The sequence below is a fragment of the Sebastes umbrosus genome, chromosome 8 (assembly GCF_015220745.1).
Source record: "Sebastes umbrosus isolate fSebUmb1 chromosome 8, fSebUmb1.pri, whole genome shotgun sequence".
NCBI classification, from domain to species: domain Eukaryota; kingdom Metazoa; phylum Chordata; class Actinopteri; order Perciformes; family Sebastidae; genus Sebastes; species Sebastes umbrosus.
In genome coordinates, this window is record NC_051276.1 from 30,268,366 (window position 1) to 30,293,092 (window position 24,727).

The 24,727-nt window shown below is 40.7% G+C and overlaps 1 protein-coding gene across 8 annotated transcripts in view; it reads left to right on the plus strand.

The window, feature by feature from the left end:
• The window catches only part of slc20a2 (solute carrier family 20 member 2), a 55,261-nt gene that overhangs the window by 16,776 nt on the left and 13,758 nt on the right, over positions 1–24,727 (plus strand). For 5 of the 8 annotated variants that reach the window (XM_037778772.1, XM_037778765.1, XM_037778771.1 and 2 more), the window contains exons 2-6: positions 14,976–15,552; positions 18,695–18,835; positions 20,614–20,699; positions 22,786–22,882; positions 23,125–23,244. In XM_037778772.1, the coding sequence (XP_037634700.1) occupies positions 15,264–15,552; positions 18,695–18,835; positions 20,614–20,699; positions 22,786–22,882; positions 23,125–23,244 (733 nt within the window). In that variant the 5' untranslated portion in view covers positions 14,976–15,263. Of the gene's footprint in view, positions 1–683; positions 777–3,468; positions 3,732–5,345; positions 5,610–14,975; positions 15,553–18,694; positions 18,836–20,613; positions 20,700–22,785; positions 22,883–23,124; positions 23,245–24,727 lie in introns of those variants that run through there. The other 3 variants (XM_037778770.1, XM_037778768.1, XM_037778767.1) reach the window with 3 other exon arrangements.

Below are 24,727 nucleotides of genomic sequence, written 5' to 3' on the forward strand. Positions count from 1 at the left end.
AATATTATTTTTGTTCTGGCTTTTTTTGCCTTTATTGGATCGGACAGAGTGCTAGACAGGAAAGGGGGAGAGGGAGGGGATGTCCAAACGCGTCTTAATTCTCAAATGGATTGCGTGATTATATGTCAGCCTTTTCAAAAAGCATTTTCTTTTCACTACAACACAAGACCGGCGTTTTGTAGATCTCCGCTGCGGAGAACACTTTCATTAAGATTTCACTGGACTGTCAGCAGCGTAGTGTAGATGGAAGTCGAAAAAACAGAGAGGACGAGATGCATTTATCCCCATTAGTGGGGCCTAAAACATCATTAGTCATGCTTGTACCTCTCTTATCTCAGAGTCTCCTGCCCTGTTTCTCTTTCTGTGTTTTCAGCTCTCACTAATACCGGCACCCACTTTGCCCCAGTAACACATTTTAATACCACAGAGCATGCAAACAGTAGATTACCAGTCTCAGCAGTGGAGAAAGAGGTAGGTAGAGTCCAGAGCCAGGTCAACATTTCTCCGCTTCCACACCTTATGATGAGGAGTGATCGGGTAGGGGTGAGCAGAGGAGGAAGCACGGATGGTGCAGGGGGGCAGGCTTTGCTTATTGGGCACCGGCGCTGATTCCTGGAAGAGAACTGGAACTGTAGCTGAGTGTGGGAAGAGGAGGAGGGAGGGGGGGGTGAGGAAAACAGAGAGAGGGTCAAGGGTAAGATGACTCCTACAGTCAGGAACATGGAGGCAGAAAGAGAAGAAAGCCGGACTGCAACCTCAGAAAGCCACTATTGTTGGTACGTACTGAGCCTAACAGTGTCGGTAGTCCTGTGATGTGAAGGGGAAGCCAACAAAACAGGCCCCCCCTTATACTGTTGGTAATAAAGTAGTTGGCTCTGTTTTCATCTTTGAGGCACATTTTAATTTGGTCAATTAGGATCCCCGTTGTGAGCGTGGTTTATTCTCAGAGGTGACTAATAGTTTCTGCCGACCTAAAAGCTTTATTCTGGGCTCTGCATCCTTTGTGTTGCTGCTATTTTAGCCTCGGTGGTTTTTATGCATTGTGTGTGTGCTCAGCTGGACCTTTCTGGAGAATCATTTCAAATCCCCCTTGTAGAAATCATATGAATTTTCATGCCTTTTTTTAGATGTTCAGTCAGTAATAATATCTGTTTTCATTCTGTTATTCCTCTCATCGTATCGCTGTAAATCCGTGTCCTTTTATAGTCCCTTCTTATAAACAAACACAGTGTAAGGACGGCACAGCGTCGTGACATAAAACATTTGTACAGGCAGACACTCGGAACAGGGAGGAGTCGCTCCAGTCACTTTGCCATTTCAGGGTGAGGGAGTCAAACCCGTGCTCGGTCTTCGCTGAAACCAGAGAGAGCTGACCTTAAAAGAGTATTTAAACATAAGGCTTACTCAACACTGGAAGCCAGAGGGGGGGCTCGATTGTTTGCTGTTGTAACGCGTCCTGCTTCAGTGTTGCTAAAGGCTCAGATACTTCTAGTCTATGGAGTGTGGCTCTGACATTTCTCTGATTTTTGTCATCCTTTGAAATCGGATTGGAGAAGGTAGCTCGCCATCCGCCATATTAATCCACAGAAGAAGACGATCAAGTGTTTTCTGTGACTTCATACACAGCCTTGTAGATCGGCGGTGCTTAAATCGATGTAGGTTGTTAACTCTGAGTGAGTTATTACCATTGGCGGTTGTTAATCTTTGTCGTCGGCGGTCGGAGAGTGCCGATGACATGAAACCATTCATCAATCCATTTCATTATCAACAGTGCACTAATATTCTGAGATGTTCTTCGTGAATTTGAATTTACATGAAAGCATTAGTTCTTAACATATACTTACAATATTTAATTAATTTTTTCCAAACATAAATGTATAAGTAATAGGGCTGTCAAAGTTAACACGTTAATAACACATCAACGCAAATCTGTTTTAACGCCACTAATTTCTTTTTTTAACGCAACTTGCGATTCTTAGGTTGAAATGGGTTTTAAAGCTAGAGAGAAGATAATGGCATCATATGAAACTAGAAAACCTCACGAATCCATTGGTACCAACCACGTCATACTAGCTTAGTAGCTAGTATCAACCTTACGCTAAATTTTGGTGAGGAAAAACTGTCATGGCCATTTTCAAAGGGGTCCCTTGACCTCTGACCTCAAGATATGTGAATGAAAATGGGTTCTATGGGTACCCACGAGTCTCCCCCTTACAGACATGCCCACTTTATGATAATCACATGCAGTTTGGAGCAAGTCATAGTCAAGTCAGCACACTGACACACTGACAGCTGTTGTTGCCTGTTGGGCTGCAGTTTGCCATGTTATGATTTGAGCACATTTTTTATTCTGAATGCAGTACCTGTGAGGGTTTCTGGATCAATATCTGTCATTGTGTTGTGTTGTTAATTGATTTCCAATAATAAATATATACATACGTTTGCATAAAGCAGCATATTTTCCCACTTCCATGTTGATAAGAGTGTTAAATACTTGACAAATCTCCCTTTAAGGTACATTTTGAACAGATAAAAAATGTGTGATTAATTTGTGATTAATCACGATTAAATATTTCAATTGGTTGACAGCCATAATAGGTACACATTTGACACCCAAAGTTCTTTTTTTAGATTATTTTTTTGGCTTATTGCCTTTATTTGATAGTGACAGTGATAGTTATGAAAGGGGGAGAGAGAGAGAGAGAGAGAGAGGGGGGATGACATGCAGCTAAGGTCCGTGGGTCGGATTTGAACCCCGGATTGCTGTTGTAAGGACTCAGCCTCGGTACATGGGGTGCCCGCTCCACCAGGTGAGCTAACGGGGCGCCCCAACACCCAAAATCACATTTGAAACAGGCACCACATGCTGTCAGTTCTTGTGTCAAACCTAAATATACTATGAAAGGAAAATAAATATTCATAAAGCCTGAAGTTAAGCGCCGATTTTGTTTCAGATAAGGGATTGTGCCCTGAGATATTTCTGCCTTGGGACTTAAGTGATGTGGAGCAGACAGCAGGATGGTGATAACTCATCTCTATCTGGGTAAATCAGCCAAAAAAGTGTAGTGGAAACTAGTGATTTAGCTGCAGGCCCACATTAGTATTTGACGGATTGCCTGTGTGCTTGTAATGGCCGTCAGAAGCAATCGGAAGGATTACCACAGTTACTTGCTTCTTGAAAACCTGACTTAGTGCTGCAATGCAGACCCACGGCGGTGGAGAGAAAATAGAATGAGTGAGAGGATTTATGGAAATGTGTGTGTGTGTGTGAGAGGACTCTTTGAAGACGGCGTTGAGAGCGACATGCTCTTCGCAGTCATGCACGCTGTTGTTGTCATTCTTAAGCGACCCCCCTCCTGCTCGTGGAGGCTGACTGATCTCAACACTGTACAGAGAGTGTGTGCACGTATGTGTGTGTTTTGGTTCTAGGAGACGGCGCCTCCCCGCTGCGAAGCAGAGAGTCGGAGGCAGCAGGTGCAGCTGACGCAGATAGGCTTTTTAGCAGGCAGGGCCAGTTGGGGGACAGAAAGGGAGAGAATGAGTGAGAGACGATAGAGCACAAAGCCACAGGAACTCAAACAAACACAAGATCAGACCTCTGAGCAGCGCCGGACAAACCAATCTATCGGCCCTATTCTAGTCTGTACACAGTATGTGAGAACGAAGGGAACAGGACCTGAGCTGTCCAGAGGCACCTGACATTGCCTTCAACATTAGCTTCAACGGTGGACGTGAGTAATGTTTTTATGATTTAAACAGAACAAAGAACGACTTGAGGAATTTGTGTGAGGCAAGTTTGTGGTTGAGCCAAAGCGTGGTACATTTTTCAGGGATGCACCGATCCGACTTTTTCAGTCCCAGTCTCGATAGCGATACCTGGTCTTTGGGTATCGGCTGATACCGAGTACCGATCTGATACCAGTGTTTAATTAATAAGCTGTATGCCTCACTGTGTGGAAGTGACTATTCTTTTATGTTTAAGACAACATCAGGCTTGACTTAAACATTGCTTTCCTAACTTTGTAAAGCAAAATGTAACCAATAAATACATAGATATACATATATTTACTTGTTCTTTATTATCAAAATGATAAATCATACAGCAGCAACCCGGTGGAAAATCTTCTAAATTACCAGGAATTACAATTCAAATGTAAACCTCTTTAATGCACCAACAAACTGGTTAAAACTAAAACAGGAATTCAAACTACAATGAATAATGTATATAGTATATAAACTTATAAAATTGGCCCCAATGCACAGCAGAGATATATCTTTAATTTTATTTTTATTGTATTTTTTATTTCTTTTATCCAGTTTAAAGTAGTATGTACTGTAGTTTGTGTGAGTGATGCACGTTTTTGTGAGGTGAATTCCTGATGTAACACCTCAATTTCCCTTTGGGGATCAATAAAGTCTATCCATCTATCCATATCGATATCTCATCCAGCTATTTGAATCAGTGTCGGCCTGATATCCCATCCAGTATCGGTGCTTCCCTAACATTTTTCCAAAGTTTGAAAAACATTTATAGAGGTGCCAAGTCCAGAGTGTTGTGCTGCAATCATATTTTAAAACAAAAACCTGCCAGAAAGCTTCAACTCATCTGCTTCTCTTGCCTTCTCCCTCATAGACTACTTCGCTAGAAAGGCCTGTTAATGTTGGTCTGTGGGATCTTTCTTGCCATGCGTCTCGTAGCAGACGTGGCTCTGCTCTGAGCCTGCGGTGAATCTGCTCCGCACTCGACGAGCCGCTGTCTCTGCTCGCCGAACCCACAGTCGCATAAAGACATACTGTTCCTCAGCGTGTCTTTGAAAGGGACAATTGTGGCAGCGAGAGAAAAGGCAGAGAAAGTGATGGGTGGATCGCAGCCAAATGACAGTGTTGAGATAGTGTGTGCTGTCTTGTGTGACGGGCCTCTGTGTTACCAAGAAAAATGGCCCAAAGTATCTCAGTGGCTCATTCCATCAGATGCTGTAACAAGATGATTGTGTAACTCACACTGTAGCTTTCCTCAGTCAGTATTTAGGTGCCAAAATGTGCATATTTTATTGACCGGCGTAACCAAGGGAATGCTGCTGCTCTGAATGCCCTTGATCCGTCGGCATGCTTTTCTCCGGCTGAACAACAGCGCTTCAGCTCCTCTCCCCCTTCACTTGGTTATTCTCCTCCGCCGTCATTGGCTGCCTCCTCTCCATCTGTCCATCCTCTCTGCTCACAGACAGCCAGTCAGCGGCACGCCTCGGCCTCTCCGACATCCGTCATTGGCTGGTGTGTGCTGTGAATGCGGATGCTTTCCTTTAAGAGGCCGTCTAGACTCAGCTGGCTGCGCTGCTCTCTCGCTCTCTCTTGTTAGCTCCCTCCTTCTCTCTCCTGCAACACCACCACAACCTGCTGATTTCCTTTCTCTCCCCCTCTCCTCCTGTCATCAGCTGTTCTCCTCCACTCTCTCCTCATTATTTGATTTCATGTCATATCACATGCTCACCTCCCGGTTTTCATTCTTCCTCAGCCTACCGTTTCTCTGTGTTTCTCTCCCCAATACTGTCTTTGACATTCATTCATCTCCACCACTTTCTCACCCTCCACTGATGTGAGGAGACATGAAGGTGAGTGGAGTTGATTTCCAGGCCTACTAGCCTGTCTGTTTTTTTTTTTAACTTTATAAGGCATCAGGTAGACGTGAGCATCCTGTGTCCTTGGGATTCACAGACTGCAGTTGCGTATGCTTCAGGTGTGACAATTAGCCGGTGCCGGTTGTGATGCTGCTGTGAGTCATCATCTGACGCCGCATGTATGTTTCTCTCTCCGGTCCTTTCAGCCTAGAGATGAAGGGGGTTAGCTGATGAGAGGAGGAATCAGTGCGTGGATGATAGTGCAGCCGCGTGTCAATGCAGGCTGTAGCTCGTGACACAGTGTTTTGCACCAGCTGTGGCTGTGGTGCAGTGGCATCTCAGGCAGATTAATGAGCCAGCACTGCGTGCAGCGACGGCAGCAAACTGTTAGAGAAGTGATCACCGTGAGTAGTTTCTCTTCCAGAGGTCAGTGTTGTAACAGGGATGTGCAATGTTAATATTCTCCACATCTATTGTACAACTTCCCTCTTTAAAATCTTGGCTGTGTCCTCTAGACATCCTGATTAAATATTCCAGCACAGATTAACTTGAAGACCTAATTTAGTCTTGTTTTCCCCGTGTTGTGTGTCTCATTATGTGTGTACTGTTTTGCTACCTGACACCCACAGGAAGAAAATGTGTCTGCCAGAAATAATCCTCAAGAGCATGTTGCCTCAGAGAGTACGTCGCTTTCAAGTGTTTTTTTATTTCATTTCGGGGATCTTTTTTTTAAAGGGACTGCAGTTTATTTCAAGCTGAGTATGAGATGGTAATCGTACTGCACTTACAGCATATGCTTTTCTATTTTAGTGAACAAATCGCTTTGCCACACAAAGACGCTGGCCTGCCCATTGGGAGCAATTTCGGGTTCAGTGACCGAAAGAACGGGAAATAGGACCGGACAACAATTAGTGGACAACCTGCTCTACCTCCTGAGCAACAGCCACCAGAGAGTAAAAATTGTTTTCTATAAACCGTTTCAGAAATAGGCAAAATTAGAAAAATCTCATAAAGCTGATTGCAGTAAAACGTGGTGGGAATAATGGCATATGAAGTATTCATAAAGACAGTTATGCAGTATATGCTTCTAAAAAGGAAAAATTCACCCTAAATATTCTAAATTGAATTAAATCAATCTCCCATCTTCTGGAGTCCCTGGAGATGTTTCCAAAAGTGGAAGCTTAATTTTAACAACACCAAAACAACATCATAATAAGTTGTCAATTAAAATACTGTCATAAATGTCTGAAATTACCCGGCCAGTATAATCCAAAGTAGTTGATTTGTTGATTAATAGGTCATTTTGGTCTTAGTCTACTAAGATTTCTTTAGTTGATTACTCATTTTTTATGTTTTTTAATGTGGATATCTCGCTGTGTACATGCACAGCGAGAAATCCACATTAGAAGAGGCAGAACTACTGATTTCTCCACCATTAAGAGTCCCAGTAGACCATCATGCAATGCATTCACAAGACGTTCTTTAAAGTTAGATAAACTCTTACTTTATTGCTATTGCTTCATTCACCTGCATGTATAAATCACAGCTTAATTTAAAAATGTCTGGGGCTGCCTCTCTTAGTCTATTAGTTGAATAATCTGTCTTTTTGGTGGTTTTAGTCGTAGTTGTAGGGAAATCCCGTTTTACATATCTGTCGATAAAATCAACTCATCGATAAGTCGACAAAATCGTAGGAGTTTGCAGCGAAGAATTTCTTTGGTCGAGGACAGCATTTATCCAAGGTTTCAAGTTCAACTTTCTTTATTTTCATCAGATGCACAGCAATTACAACAAAGCGTCGTTTACAACAAAAATCTTAGATCTTCAAAAGCGAAATTTAAAGTAAAAGCTAATAAATAATCTAAGGCATAAAAAAGTGCAAATTTCCACACTAAAATAGATATGTTTCTTACATGAAGTAAAATCATGGATATCCTCCTGGTGTCATGAAGTTAATATCAAAGTGTGAACAACAGCAATCAACAGCCGTTAACCTCGGACAGCTCCCTCGTCCCCGGGTGGTCTCAGGTTCAGCACCTTGGACAGCGGTCGGGACACACTTTGTGCAAAAAAAAACGTTATAAAAGATTTACCTGAGCTGAAAATGGAAGCTGTAAGTTACTGTAGACTGATGTATTGATCGTTTAAACCCTTTATTATAGCTCAACATTATCTGGTTAACTCACAATAATCTTGTTTTGATCCATCCTCCAGATAGATAAAGTCAAATTTAACCTTGAAAATGAAAGAAATGTGTGCAGGGCTCTCTGACACATTATCAGTATTTTAATTCCATAGTGGCCTTTTTAACAAACTCCATTTTGTTGTGTATTAGAAGTGTAATTAACTATGAAATTCCTTTTGTGCGGTTGTGAAAGTGGTCTTGAAATATGTCTAAATGATAACAAAACATCAACTTCCCCAACTATTCAAGACATACTTTGTCCCCCAGTGAATGAGCTGTCTGCACATCATGTTATTGAGTAGAAAAGTCATTCCACCCGTCTGGTAAAGTAACCACTGCTGCCAGTTTTTCAAATTAAATTCAGCATTTTACTGTTTTCTCCTGTTTATTTGTCCGCATCCCAATGAGCAGCACAACAGCAGCATAATCATGCAGTGCATTCTCACCCAGGTAAAAAGATAACCTTCACACAGGTTGCATAACAATTTTATGCAACTCATTTTATAAATGAATTTCCCTCTTTTATAACGTTTTACTTTCAAAAGCCTTAAACCCTCAGAAGATTCAAGGTCCGATGAATCATTCATCGGAGCAGCGTGAACGCTCCCAAGTCACACAGCCGGAGATGGTGATGAGGACTCCTCTAACATACTGAAGATCACATAGCCAATCTATTAGCAACAAATCCATTTCACATGAGCTCTGTTGAGCTCGCATCACATACTGTTGTCTCTGAATGTCGGCTGTATGTACAAATCGATGTATGTAGCAGGTCACGGCAGGATTTGCTATTCAAGGTCATATCCTTCATCATCTGTGAGAATCGAGGAGCAGACATTTCGATGTGTTTTCAAAATCTCGCAGCTGAGCTAACACACCAGATGTTGAGAGCAGCAGACAGGTGTTTGTTTTGGAAGCGTGGTGCACTTTTGACGACAGTTTGGAGGATTCCTCACGGAGGAACCGGCTTTTCGCTCACAACGTCTCACAGCTTGGATATGAATACAACCTGCTTGTGTCTATATCTGGCTGGTTGTCTGGATGATGTCCATAGGTTGGTGTGGGTGTTCTGCAGATGACAGGGATGTCCGAGAAAAAGGTATTTGCTCGATCTCTGCAGTCGCCACATTCGGAGGAGGAGCTGCTGCTCACACCCTGAGGCGTAGTTGTGTCATGGGAGAGCAGAGGTCAAGACAGAAGTTTGTGCAGTTCGTTATTTATGTTCCATTTTGTAATGTGAACACAAGTTTACCTTTATTGTGCAGCTTTGTTGTCCTTGTTCCTAGCTGTTATTTATATTTGTGTGAGTACATTGAGAGAGACGTAAAATAAACGGAGTAAAATTCCCTGTGTGAACAGTCATACTTGACAAATACATCTGATTCTGAAGTTTACATTATTTCTGTTTGTTTGCATGGGTTTCCTGCAGCTGCTTTGTTTTTTTTTTAGTATCCCAGAAAACATACGAGTTAAAGGAATAGTTGGACATCTTGGGGAAATGTTCACTTTGTTGCCCAGAGTTAGATGAGAAGACGGATACCACTCCTCACGCCTGTACGGTAAATATATCTGTTTAGCTTATCTGAGCTTTGGACAAAGCCAGGCTAGCTGTTTCCCCCTGTTTCCAGCCTTCATGCTAAGCTAAGCTAACCAGTAAAAGTGTGACGATACATCGATCTGGATCATTATATCGATTCATTGATCAACAATCCAATATGAAGACATCGATAGATATCATCAACTTTATGATACGCCTTTATTTTGAAATTCTTAACTGATAAAAAAACATTGTTTTTATTAAAAAGAATCATTTAAATATCTGGAAGAGCTCAATAATAATATTTTCATCAAATCATAACTAAGATAAATGTAACCAATTGTGTTAAATGGACATATCATATTGTCTCATATTGATCACAGGGCCCCTGAATCGGATCAAAATTGCATCGTGGCAGACTTTTTGATATCAGCAAATATCATATTGTTGCCCAAAGAATCAATATGATATCATATTGTGATGAAACTTGTGATTCACACCCCTACTAACCAGCTGCTGGCTGTAGTTTCACATTTACCGTGCAGACATGAGAGTGGTATCAATCTGCTCATTTCATATCTGCCAAAATATCCACATATTACTTTCTATATATATGAATATTGCCCTTGAGGAGGCTCTGCAGTTGCCCCCTGGTGGGCTGCACTGTGGATGCCGACTGCTTCTATAACCGTAAAGATGGATTTAATGCAGAGAAAATGTACCGACAGGCGTTGAGATAAGTTTAGCCTAATTATCATATTCTTCTAAATTTGGAGGTTCTTGAGGGACATAAGCTTTTGTAGAATCATATCAAAAAAACTATTAATTTCCCCTACAAAGAGGAAACTATTAAAGTGAAAATTTCACAGATTATTGGGGTGAATGTCGACATGTACTATAAATGATTGGTCTCTGGGTCCTCAGGCAGTCATTTTAGTTTCACTTTATATACCGACTATATCCTGTAACGCTGACTGTTGAAGCTTGAGCACATTGTTTTTTTATTATTCCCCTTCGACTAGTTGACTTTTTACATTCTTACAGGACTGAAGAACAGTTTGAATCTATAAGAGTACTCCAAAGGTTACCACTACACTACTTCACCCTGGAGAAAATAGTTTTTATGTGCACCACTGGGAGTGTCGGCATTTGAGCTCGCTGGGGTTCATGTGTTACGGCATGACGAGGTCTTCAGAACGGACCGAGCGTCAGCCGCAGCTGTCATGTTGAGTTTCCATGTTTAGAAAGTTGAAGACCCGATTAAAAAAGCCTGGTATATGTGTACACTCCCGCACTCGAGTTACTCATCTTTCCTCCTCCTCACACTTGAACGATGTACTCTCTCTGTGTTTGACCGTTTCCTCTGTGGAGTCTCTGGTTGTGCTCGGTAGAGGGTCATGTTTGACTGAGTGGTTCTCTTGTGGCGGGGGTGTTCCCCGGATTAAACATTTACACAGCATCTTGTGTTAGGCCTTCAAAGTCTGTCAACACATTGACTGTAAACTTTATATAGCACCTCTCTAAAGTGTTAAATAGTTGAAGTTGGAAACACCAGAGACCCCTCGATACTTAAAGCTGCAGTAGGCAGAATGTTTTTGGCATCATTAGGCAAAAATTCCATAATAACCTTTCAGCATATTGTAATTCAAGTGCTCTGAGAGAAAACTAAACTTCTGCACCTCCTCATGGCTCTGTTTTCAGGCTTTAAAAAATCTAGCACATGACGGGAGACTTTGGCCAATCGCAGGTCATTTCAAAGAGGGTGTTCCTATTGGCTGTTCATTCAACAGAGGCAGCTGTCAATCACTCGCAAACTCCGAGCAAACGGTCAAACTAGTAACTGCAATAAGATTGCAATAAGATATGTTATGCAATATTGCGATTTATTACTTTTTTTCAACTACAAATTATGCAATTTTTCAACATCTGTTGAATCTAATAAGATACAGTTTTAACTCTGTTCATCTCAGTTTTCATCCACATATCTTGAGGTCAGAGGTCAGGGACCCCTTTGGAGCGTTATTTAGCGCTCTTTCCGACAAGCTAACATGACATACCAGGGTATCAATCAATTCCTTAGGTTTTGTAGTTTCATATGATACCAGTATCTTCACTCTAGCTTTAGGACTGAGCACGCTACAACCTCTGAAAGACAGAATAGCATCCAGGAAGAGGTTAATAGTTTACACAATAAAAAAACAATACTTGATTATGTGCATCGATACGATATTGCGACCCAAAATATCGCCATCGATTTTTTTTTCCCTCACCCCTTAAAGACAATTCAAATCATATTATGAATCGAGGTGTAAAAAATAATTAGTGTAAGACTCAATAACCTTTAAATGCCTTCATATTGGTGCAGACTTAATGCAACAGCATATGAATGTTTCTTATAACTTGTCTACTTGTAAGGGCCGACTAAACGTGCCACGAAGCACTTTAGGAATCGATTGAATTGAATTTTAGAGCCTCAGATAGAGATCTTACCTCGGGTTTTATTATTGTGTTTGTTCATGAATTATTAACTTAGTTAAGCTTTTTGTGGCAATTGTCTTGATGGACATGAGTTCATGACTTGAGTTTATGGCCCTGGAGTGTCAGCGGTCTGTGTGAAGACTGTGAATCTTTAAATCCAGGCGGGGCCACTGACCCTTCGCTCTGATCCTGCGCTCTGATCCTGCGCTCTGATCTCTCTCTGGAGGGAAGCAGCTGAAAAGAGAATTACCCCTCAGGGATCAGTGAAGTATCACACATTTTTACTCCGTCCTTTTCAGATTTGGCAAGCTCTCTTTCCCTCTATATATATATATATATATATATATATATATATAAAAAGGAACTGTCCTGGGATCTGTTGAGGGAAATGAAACAATATTTTGAACTATAAACAACAGATCTAGCTATTAGATCCTGTTTTTAGGGAGTTCTTGCACAGACCTGATGAAGAGCCAAATTATTATCATATTTTTCTGCGTGTGTTGTGGTTCAACACAGGATAAAGGATAGCAGTACGTGACCTCAACTGTTCCAGATGGAGCTTTTGGTCGGGAGGAGGGAGCCATAACTTGCCGCAGGATATTTAGAAAGGAGCGGGCTGTCCCCACGCGATGAGGAGCGCACAGCTCGGTTCATGCCGAGGGAATGTGCTAGTCCGGCCCGCAAGCTGTTTACATTTAATGCTCCCCCCATTAACAATTGGCTTAACCATAGAAGGAAATGCGCTGCCATTAACCCCCTATGAAATGACTTTGATTATGTGGCATAGACAAAAGAAAAAGCGCAGAAGGAACCCAGACCAGAAGTCATTTGTGGTGTGGAGGTTTCTCAGGGACCACCAGAGGCTTCAGTGTTGGTGGCCTCATCATCATGTTTCTAAAGCATGTTGTCATTGTTACAATGTACATGAGCCTGGTGGAACTTTACTGGGACGTGGGAAGCCGTTTTGCCTCTCGTTCTAGTGGATCTGATGTGATCGACTTTAAATCAGATGGACTCAACAAGTGCAGAGCCCGCCACTCTTATTACAACTGAGTAGAGCTGATTAATCGATGAGTTGTTTGGTCTATAAAATGGTGAAAATAGTCGATCAGTGTTTCCCAAAGCCCAAGATGACGTCCTCTAATGTCTTGTTTTCTCCACAACTCAAAGATATTCAGTTTACTGTCATAGAGGAGTAAAGAAACCAGAAAATATTCACATTTAAGAAGCTGGAATCAGAGAATTTAAATTTTTTTTCTTCTTAAAAAAATACTCAGCTCTTATTTTGGTAGAGCCGCAACTAACGATTATTTGATTTATCCATTAATCATTTCATCAACAAAAAGTCAGAAATAAAATAATAATAAAATCCCTGTTATAGCCAAAGATGTCATCAAATGTCATTGTCATTGGTTTTGTCAAACCGCATTCAAACCAAAAGATATTCAGTTTACATTGCCGAGAAAAGCAGCAAATCCTCACATAAAACAAGCTGAAACAAGGAAATATTTGGTAGTTTTTCTTTTAAAAAATGACTTAAACGATTATTCGATTTGCACCAATTTGATTTTGTGTAGCTCAACTAATCGGTTCAGCTCTGTATTTTAGTATTCTCAATTGCGATCAGTTTATTTGAATTGTCTTATACAGATATATACATATGACATTGGGCAAGGACATATGATACAAGATAGCAAGTCATGAAGCCCAAAGACAAAAAAGGGACAAAATTAAAATATATATATATGTTATTTTTCTTTCTTTATTAATATATATTTTTCTTTTCTATTTTTTATATATATTTTATTTTTTGTTTTGTTTTTTATTTGTATTTTAGTATTCTCAAATCATCATTTGAAACCACTGAGTCATTCACCGGAGAATCCTGCTTATTGTCAGACTGGACTTAATAGTAAACAGTCACATCTGAAATAACTCTCTTGCCATCCCTTTATTTTTCCTGGCTACCTCTGAATGAGCCCATATCCCAGCTGTTACAGTTGTTGTTGTTGTCCACAAGCAGCCAGCGTCCTAATTTACATATAAATGAGATCTATAGAGATCTTCATAGAGGTGATTTAAGCCTTAAAAGTACAAGGCTATAAAGTTTTTTATTTTTACAAAAGATACAAGAGAATACAGAGAAGTTACATTTCCTCTACTAAACTATCACTTTACTTACTTTCCCCAAAAGTGCAGTTTTGTGAACTGTTCCTCTCGCAGCAATAAAACATCCCAGCTGATGTTCTTGCTGCATTGCAGTCTTAACTTAAACCCATGCACTGAGTCTTTTTTTATTTGGTACTGCAGCAAAGCCTTCGATTTTGTTTGAACTTGTTCTCCAAAGCTTGTTACAAAACTGGTGTGTACTGTACCTTTGCCTGTCACCTGAGCACCGCGGCAGTTGTGCTGAGGTCTGAAAGAGCAAAGATTAGAAGGCTAATGCAATTTGCTGTGCAAATATCCACCCGGCTGTCAGTGAAACCGTCTCTGGGTTCACGTTTCTATTCGGATATTGTGACATAAAACATTTAATATCCTCGGTAATTCTGCCTGTTATCAGTTTTGGCATCTCTGTGTCCGACGTGATAGTGATGAGATATTCTGGTGATCTAATATAGAAACTCAGTAAATTATACATTCCTGTCAAAGGCTATCTGGATGTGTGGCAAAGGGAAAACCTGTGAAACAGAAGCAGGTTTGGCAGCGACGTGTTGTGTTGGGGATAAAGTGTTAACAGTGTGCTCTAGCATTGCTTACATCTCGATCTCACTCTGGATGCTGTGGTCTTTTTATAGTCCCGGCGCTAACAGCAGGCCCTCTGATTTGATTTCTTTGAAGTGCAGACTGTGATGTCCGATTGTGGCTATCTGAGATGTCCTCAGCTTCCCCCCCCCGGAGTGCACTGCTCCCCGTTTCATCAAGTTCTGCATCGTCACCATCCATCCTGCATCCTTTAGTTTTTTTGTTTTGGGGGGTGTCTCTATAAAGCTCTCCTCCTCCTCCTCTCTCTCGGTCCCTCCCCTCTTTTGTTTTAGGTTTTCTGAAGAAGTTCCAGCGAGGTTGTTGTCAGATGGTAGCTGCTGTTGAAAAAGAGTAATCATGGCTCATGACACTAATCTGTTTCTGTGTCTCCTCTCTCTTGTTTCTGCGGCAGGTGAAGGATCGTGCAGACAGGCCGTCTCACACTAAGCTATGGAATGCCTCCTGCTCCCACCATCACTAGTCTCCAATCTTTGGACTGAGCTCCACACGCTTAGTTAGCGGCTGTGCTTCTCCCCTCGAACTCTTTATAACCAGGGGACGAAGAAAAGGAGTGGACTTACCTCAAGTCCTCCGCTAAAAGCGCACAGAGCACTTCTTTTTTTTTTAAAAAAAGAATATTTAAGCTATTATTTTTTATTTTTTCTCCACTTGGATTTGTTTCCGGTGAAATCATATCAAGATGGATCTGGAACCGTATCTGTGGATGGTGATCCTCGGCTTCATCATTGCCTTCATACTTGCCTTTTCGGTCGGCGCCAACGATGTGGCCAATTCTTTCGGCACGGCGGTGGGGTCCGGCGTGGTCACGCTGAAGCAGGCCTGCATCCTGGCGTCTATCTTTGAGACGCTGGGCTCCATGCTGCTGGGGGCCAAAGTGGGCGAGACGATTCGGAAGGGCATCATAGACGTCAACCTGTACAACGAAACGGTGCCCGTGCTCATGGCGGGAGAGGTCAGCGCCATGGTCGGTAAGTTGGACTATCCATTCATTATCTGTAACCGTTTATCACCCTGGACGGGTCGGCACATTATCACAGAGCTGACACATAGAGACAGACAACCATTCATGCTCACATTCACTCCTACGGGCAATTTAGAGTCAACCATTAACCTGCATGTCTTTGGACTGTGGGAGGAAACCGGAGAACCTGGGGAAAACCCACGCTAACACGGGGAGAACATGCAAACTCCACACAGCTAAGTTGGTCTTAATTTTACAAATTTTATTAGTGGATCAACAAAAGTTTTACCAGCAACTAGTTTGACTGTTGATTAATCATTTCAGTCACTTTTCAAGCAAAAATGCCTGAAAACAATCTGTGGTTTCAGCTTCACAGCTGGGAGGATTTGCTGCTTTTCTTTGTCATATATGATAGTAAACTGAATATCTGTGAGTTTTGGACAAAACCAGTCATTTAAAGATCCCACCTCGGGCTCTGGGAAATCATAGCAGCCATTTATCACAATTTTACAACATTTTAAAGATAAAACAATTACCCTGTCAATCACAATAAACAGCAGGCAGATTAATTGATAATGTAAATAAACGGTGGTTGCAGCCAGTGAGTCATGTAGTTGCTGCTTATGTCTCACTTTTGACGTGCTGCTGAAGTGTTTCTGCTTCTTTGCTGCATCATGAAGTGAAACATACTGGTGAGAAAAGGTTTCAGATGCAATATTAATAATTGGGTTTTGTTTTATAACCTTCAAGAAAGAATTGTCATTGTGACATTAAATAGCAAATTATTGTCATTTTTTTAAAGGAATAATGAGCTGTTTACAGGTTTTTAGATGTGAGGATATGCTGAGTTTCTCTATTTTGTCACTGTAAACTGTAAATCTTTGGGTTTTTGGACTGTTGGTCAGAAAAAACAAGACATTTAATTAAGACTCTTTGGGCTCCAGTATGAATAACCAACAGATTAATCTGATAATCAAAAATAATCATTAGTTGCAGCCTTAAAACATATCAAGAGAAACCTGTGTGATTACCTCTGTGAAGATGTGAACATCGTGGGAGTGTAATATCCCTCTAGGTATGCTTGATGTTGTTTGGGGAAATTGGTTACATGGATCGATGGATATTAGGATGGCAATAAACAAATGGCTAAAAATGCCCGTGGTGGCCTCTCCTTACTGCTTGTTTTGTCTGAACAACAGTCCATAGATATTCAGTTTACAATGACATAAAACAGAGAAGCTGGAACCAGTGAAAGTTTGGCATCTTTACTTGATAAATGACTAATACGAATAATTGATTATCCAAATAGTTGCATATTCATTTTCTGATGATCCACTGGGGCTGCACAATTTTGAAAAAATATCTAATTGCGATTATTTTGACTGATATTACAATATGATTTGCGATATTAGAGGGAATGATTTATACATCATTATTCTCATTTTCACTGAGAAACATATTAAAATGATTACGGTGTGATTTTTGTGGGATCTGTACCAAACTGATGTTTTCTTAAGTCTGTAGAATATGATGTGTAGGCCAGCACATCTCTGCAGCATTACGATATTTAATTTAAAATGGTATTTTGACACACATTTCCCCTTTAATAAATATTGCGATTTCGATCAAATTTAGATTAATTGTGCAGCCCTATGATTACCATGTCAGCTCTAACATGTATTTCTATATCTAATTTATTGTATTTCAGTTATTGTGGAGCAGACTCTGCCATTACTGTACCTCTGCTATGCACATTAATATCGTTATTTGAACATCTGTTGGTTGTTTTGTGTAAAAAGAGACAACTGTAAACAAAATGATGTCACAGAAGTCAGATTGTTTCATATCTGAGGGCAGAATATATAGCATGTCAGACTACATGTAACATTAACACATTCTCCTATAAGACTACTGATACTGATGAATCTAGATACAGACCTCACAAACAGCTCTGAGCTGCAGTGATCCGAGTCGATGCTGCAGTCGCATCAACGTTTGACGTTTTCCTGAAATAAAAAAAGCTTCTGTGTTCATCTAACCTGCTTTTCTTTTTGCTCACAAACCAAAACTAAACTGCTAAATAACACATCTGCCCTTGTTTTCAAAACCACTTTTCGTTATTGGATTTATGAGAGATGTCATGAAATTAGTTTTGTCCTTGCAAAGCACCCTCCAGACAAAGAGAAAATCTATCCTTCTATTTTCAGATAAACTTTATGATGGGAAGTGTTTCTGATGTTAATCAACGTTGCAGCATTTTAATGTTTCCAGAGAAAAGGCTCAACCATTGTCCTCACATTAACACACATTTACAGAGAAGCATTAGCAGGAACACTAGCTTTACACGTCAACATTAGATTACAGAACAGGAAACAATGGGAGCTACCGCTGAGACAATGCCACTTTAATGGCAGAGTGACTGCTGGGAAACGGTGGTAAATAAGGCGACATTATGCACAGGGGATTTCCGTGTTGCTGAAAGTTCAGGTGTGACCGGCCGGTTACAAGTGAATGTGGAGGAAACCGTTTTCTTAACCTCAAACAGGAAGCCTTATTCACCGCTGTATTGTTTATACAGAAGTTTAAACTTCTTGATTTGCTTCTAATAAACCCAGCGGGCTCACAGAAACGGCACAATACAGTAGTCAGTGTCTAATTTAGAGCCTGACAAAGAGACTCTGAGGTCTTATTATTATTCAAATAGACTCTGTTGTCTAAGTATAAATTGACCTGTGGGAACAGATTGTGTTACAGTAACAGCCCATATGGGATTCTTGTCTTGATAAATCAATAATGTCTTGATAAATGAACCATTATTCTTCATGGTGTTTGTCATCATGAGCGCCTGTTTACAGATTCATTTCAGCAGCAGGCTTTCTAAAAATATGCCTTCATCGACGAGGTATAATCCCACGTTATGAGCACTGCCATTTTAGATTCAAGGTCTTTTAATGATGATGTCTATAGTAAACATATGCGTGTATATCTAAAGCAGTAATTTGGTTTGCGACATGCTGTCATAATGCAGTTTTTAAAAAGTCTTCAATCCAGTGAACGATCAGTAGAGCAATCTCACCCAGACGCAATTCATTTATGTTTAATTAAATGTGAAAGATGTCTGAGATTTGTGTCTCTTGTTTCGATCGCAGGGTCAGCTGTCTGGCAGCTGATCGCCTCCTTCCTCAAGCTGCCCATCTCCGGGACTCACTGCATCGTGGGCGCCACCATCGGCTTCTCCATGGTGGCCATCGGCACCAAGGGCGTACAGTGGATGCAGCTCGTCAAGATCGGTAATGGCCGGGGGGCCGTTTGAGACCCGTTTACAATGTTTACTGTGTATCCTCATGCCTGCATATGTATATCTAACGTGTACACATACATACAATGCACAAAAGCACCACTTTAAATCTTGTGTTTACCACAGATGTGCTCATAAGTTTTTTTGGAAATAAGTCATTCAGCATAAAAAAGCATAAAAAACGACTGATCAACTACAGAAATCTTTGTCTACTAAGACCAAAATGACTTATTAGTCGACTAAGTGGGCGAGCTCTAGTAATATTACCATCGCAAAGTGACAGAATATAAACTAAATATCGCCACACTTGAGATATTTCCACTACAGCTACAGTGGAGTTTGATTTCAGAACGTTTTTTAAGCTCTGCAGCACATTCACAGTTAATCATCAGTTTGTTTTCAGCAAGGAATGACTCCCTCGACCATTTTACACAGCGAGTAATCAATATTAGAAGAGGCAGAGTTACTGATTTCACCACCATTAAGAGTCCCAATAGACCGGCATGCAATGCATTCACAACACGTACTTTTTAAGTGAAATAAACACTCACTTTATCTCAGCTAGAGGAAGAAACTCTGGCTGTTGCTTCCTTCACCTGCATGTATAAACCACAGCTTCATTTAAATGTGTCAACAGCTATCCCCCTCTCAGTCAATTAGTTGACTCATCTGTCATTTTGGTCTCATTTTGGTCGTTTTTTATGCTTTTTCATGCTGAATGACTTATTTCTAAGACACTGCTGAGCACATCTCTGCTAAACACAAGATTTAAAGTGGCGCTTTTGTGTGATTCTTGGTGGAGAAGCTCAGTTTTTGCAGCACTGTTGATTAAATCAACTGAAACTCGTGTGAATGTTAAGTGTGATTTATGCTTGCTGCATCTGCGAGGGTCGTGAGTGTCCGCACGGCCAAAGTGACGTCACATCATCAGACACGGCTCTTTGCAGGGGTTCTGTGCGGCACGTTTTTCCCTGTTCGAGGCTGTGCTCCCTTTTGGGGGAAAGAAAATCACTGTCAGGAGAGAAAATGATGAAAAGCTGATGTGTAGCAGGTTAACCGAGGCTTTCACTCTGAGATTTGAGGCACATACATAATTAAATATCAGTGTGGTAAATCACTAAATGATGCTGGTTACAGTGAGCTTGAGTGTGAGGCTGCTGCAGTAATACAGTCATATATTAACGTTAGAGCAGCATCAGACTGTCGTCTCCAACTAAATCTCAGCCGATAGATCAAACAGTTGGTTATTAACATGTTGGTTATTTACAGACAACACTCAGCCTGACATGATTCAATCAAATATGTAGTGATGTCTGGATAAGCAATATCCGGCCACTGTGTTGGACGGGGGAAGACTGAAGAGACATGGTGGCGATCAACCTTCATTTATTAAGGTATCGCCAACGCTCCGGTTCAGACAAGATCACAAAATAATTATTAGACGTGTATAAAACAAACATTTGTATAACAAGAGATGAATGCATACGAATCCAAACACACGTCACATTGCATTGAAGTCTCCCCCAAAAGGGAGCGCGGCCTTGACTTTTTGCAAAGTACGCGTATGTGCCGATCTGATGTTTGTCTGTTCCTTAACAGTTTAGAGTCAATCTGGTAAATGTAGGATCTTACTGAGGTAAATGAAGAACAGAAGATGAGGCATGTTGGGAACAAAAAGACACTTGTGACACTCAATCATCGCTGCCTGACGATACTGTATCAACGGGTGACTGTAGTCTTATCTGATGATGTTTTCTCCTCCCTCTCCAGTGTCATCGTGGTTCATCTCCCCGCTGCTCTCTGGACTCATGTCTGGAATCCTCTTCTTGCTCATCAGACACTTCATCCTCAACAAGGTTGGCTCATATTGTTATACTGTTGTTCTTACTCACCACAAACACAAACAAGAACAAATCCTTCATCATTTCTAGGTTCTTCTTTGTATTTCTGGTTCACTGATATTTCCAACCTACTAAACATGTAGGTTGCAAGCCTTTAAATCAGGCCACTGGAATACTGACTATGAATAATAATGTTCTCTGACTGTCCATGAAGTGCAGGTTTAGAGTGAGTCACCGTTGCACGAGTTTAAAAAGCATCTAGACACAGACGTACACGTGTGCACACAAACCTGTCCAAAGACCTTTAGCACAGATAAAAAATCCATTTGATTTGGCAACACCCGCAGATCTGCTGTTACGTAACAGTCAATCTCTGGCAGACCAGGAAGAGAAAAGTGTTGCAGATCATCCCGAGGTCACGACTGCAGGATCATGTATGAATGAGTCACAGGACGATCTGTTGCTGCAGAGCTGGGTTGAAAACTCATCTCTGTTTCTGCAGGCTATTTGCATCATGAATATTTAATGCTTCAACTATATTTATACCGCGTCCAGATTTGTTACTATTCAAGACGATGGTTTAGTTTGTAGACGTGAGACGTGAGATTTAAAACCTCGGTAGGTCAGTCGGTCAAGTTGCATCATCAGACTCCTCGTCATAGTAAACCACACATTGTGCAAGAGTGAATTGTTTTACTTCACCGCCTGCTTTCACTATTTCAACACCTCTGAATTGACCTGAGCTGAACTTCTGACCTTAAAATGAAGTTGTGGTTTTATTAGATATCAGAAATATGTAACATACTGTATGTTTAGCATTACAACACATACAATAAACACTGCAAAAAGGCTGATCAGTGATCAGAAACATGTTCACCTTTCTATTTTATTTACCTCTCTGAATTTCGCATTTAGCACTTTTAAGTACATCTTGCATTTTTATATTTAAAGCCAGCAGCTTTCGTTGCTCAGAGTGACGTATAGTTAGTGAGAAGTCAATAGTTCATCGTCCTCCTCAGGGACACTTTGACATGATGTAGAGCTGCCGATCATGTCAGGTTGTTCATCACAGAGGAGAGAAACCAGAGCAGATTTAATAGATATTCAGATTAGAAAGTTTAAAAGATATACAGCTTAAGTAGGACTGTATGATATACAGTATGTAGTCGACATTAATATCAGTACAATTATTCCCCAACACTGATAGTAATAGAATATATGGAAGTAATGATTATTTTCATTATTGATTAATCTGCCGAATCTTTTTGGGATTTATTGATTTGTCTAAAATAAAAGAAGAAACAAATTCCTTGTTTTATCTGACCAGCAGTCTAAAACCCAAAGTTATTCACTTCACCATCATATATGAAAACAAAGCAAATCATCACATTTGAGAAGCTGATGTATTGGTGTTTTTGATTAAAAAAAAATACTGAAACTATTATACTAACTATCAGCTGCATCAATATAAGTACAGTATATGACAATATGGTAGGTGTATAAAACAAATCACATGTAAAATAATTACATTGTTGGTCGTCTGTTATGTATTACATCCGACAAAACTCTTCATACGTATAAAACCAAAACAATATCTCATCGTTTTGGTTTTTAGTAGAGCGCTACAGAAATCCTCAAACCCGGAAATGAGTTAGTATTTTAGCACTTCTGGTTCCCTCGTCTGGAAGTCAATGGTTTTTTTTTTTAACACAAGCTTAAGAGATTTTAATGTTTTGTTCTACGACATAAAATACATCAATAAATACCCCAAAATCATGAATTTTAAAGCCTTTATGTCTCTAAACATCCATTCACGTTTTTAAAATCATAAAAGTGGTGTTCATTTGTGAAGATTATCTTGCTGAACAAAACGTGTAAGTATCATAAACAAGTGTTTGCCACAGAGCTTATTTTCTGCAATAATCCATAATTTTATAAAACAACGACACAATATTATTGCATCATATCACCATAAAATTAAACTAAAAGTTGAAAATAAAGTTTTTAAACAATATTATATGACTTATTACTCAAGCTGAGCTCTTTCATCATCATATCAGAAACTGTACTAAAAACCCATCTGTGTGTTCTTGCTGTGTAGGACGACTCCGTCCCCAATGGCCTGCGAGCGCTGCCCCTCTTCTACGCCACCACTATTGGGATCAACACCTTCTCCATCTTGTACACCGGAGCTCCATGTAAGTGCTGAACGGCAGTTGTTCCTAATAGAGAAACTCCTGTCTCTCTTTATTCAGTCTGACGCCGACATACCATCAAATTATCATCTTAGTCTTAACGGGTGAGAGCGCCAGTGTTGTGTTCGTGCTCAAAATTCCTTTTGAAGGTGTGACGACAGTAGATTAAAAGTAGATTACTTTGAAACTACTTGTCAAGATGTTCTTTTCTTATACCCGTGTGTGTGTGTGTTCATTAATTGCAGTGCTCGGGTTGGAGATGCTACCGGTGTGGGCCATCTTCCTCATCGCTGTAGCCGAGTCGTTGCTCGTTGCAGCTCTGGTCTGGTTTTGCGTCTGTCCCTGGATGAAGAGGAAAATAGCAAGTAGGTATCTGTGTGTGTGTGTGTGTGTGTGTGTGTGTGTGTGTGTGTGTGTGTGTGTGTGTGTGTGTGTGTGTGTGTGTGTGTCTGTGTGTCTGTGTGTGTGTGTGTGTGTGTGTGTGTGTGTGTGTGTGTGTGTGTGTGTGTGTCCAGTCTTTCTCACGCTATGTGAAAGCCCAGCACTCTGACCCGGGCCTAACAACAGAACCTCCGCTTGCTCACACTCTGTGCTCTGACACCAACACGGGGGATGCCAGCGGATGTGTTTGCTCGTTGGCCTCTGCCAGAGCCTCTAAAGCCACCAGAGAAACCCGGTGAACTCTGCGTAGAGCTCCAGTTGCTTTCCTTTAGACTCTCTGGCTGTTTTTAGGCGTAGAGCTACTTGGCCCAAATGCAAAGGGGGTTAAGATCACAGCCTGCAGTGTAGAAAGCTTTCAGATCAAGGTTAGGAATTGTTTCCCTAATGGGAAAATCAGCCCGCAGCACAGCAGACAACGCTTTAAAACACATGACACGTTGAATAAAACAGTGGAAAGAGCAGTAGGTGGAATATCAGAGAGGACGGTGGACATAAGCAACACAGCCTGTCTGTTAAATTTAACTTAATGTCATGCAGGATAAATAAGAACTTCTGTTTATTGCAACACTCCAAAGACTAACCTACAAACTCTTAGTCTGAGATGCCAGTAATATTTCGAAATTCATAGACATGATAAATGCAGATATGAAAATAAAAATTAAGGATAATATGAAACAGTTTTGTTACATAAATTGGGTATCGCTGTAAAGCTGAGACTCCTGTGGATCCAATGAGCCCAACTGTATTCATGCATGATGATGTTAGTCCCCATAGTAGTCATTCATTGTAGTGAGACCATTTTTTTTAAAAACTTGACCTGACTATAAAATGACCTGTGGTGACCTCTAGGATAATCACAGCCTCATGAAACTTTACAGCCACAAACTAGAGACCTAGAGCATTCAAAGGATGGATGGATTTCCTGTCTAGATTGACCATAAGGGAGTTTCTGAGCAGTTTCCAGAACAGAAGTGTTCGCCATCCAATCGCCGAAAAATGAAATTCTTGCAGAAATCTCCAAATGTCAAAAGTTTTTGAAACCAAATCACAGCATGGACTTTTCTATGGTGTTCCTCAAGGTCTTGGTGTCTTAATGTGGTATTTTGGAGGGATTATTGATCATTTTTTATCAATTCACGAGTGGTAAACATTTTTTAAATTTAGCACCAAATCTGTGTAACCCAAAAATTGCTCCATCAACTTATGAGACATAAAGGAGCATGGGAATGGCCATCATATACTTCTATCATAAAGTTCTAAGCCCTTATACACTTTCACAATTTATTTTAATTACTTATTTTTGGATTTCTGATTTCTGACTAGAACAACTTGGCACTCAGTGCCGAGCTGCATCTGAAATGAATCTCCAGGTTCCCAGCTTTCAGATGACACCACTTCTATGTGACA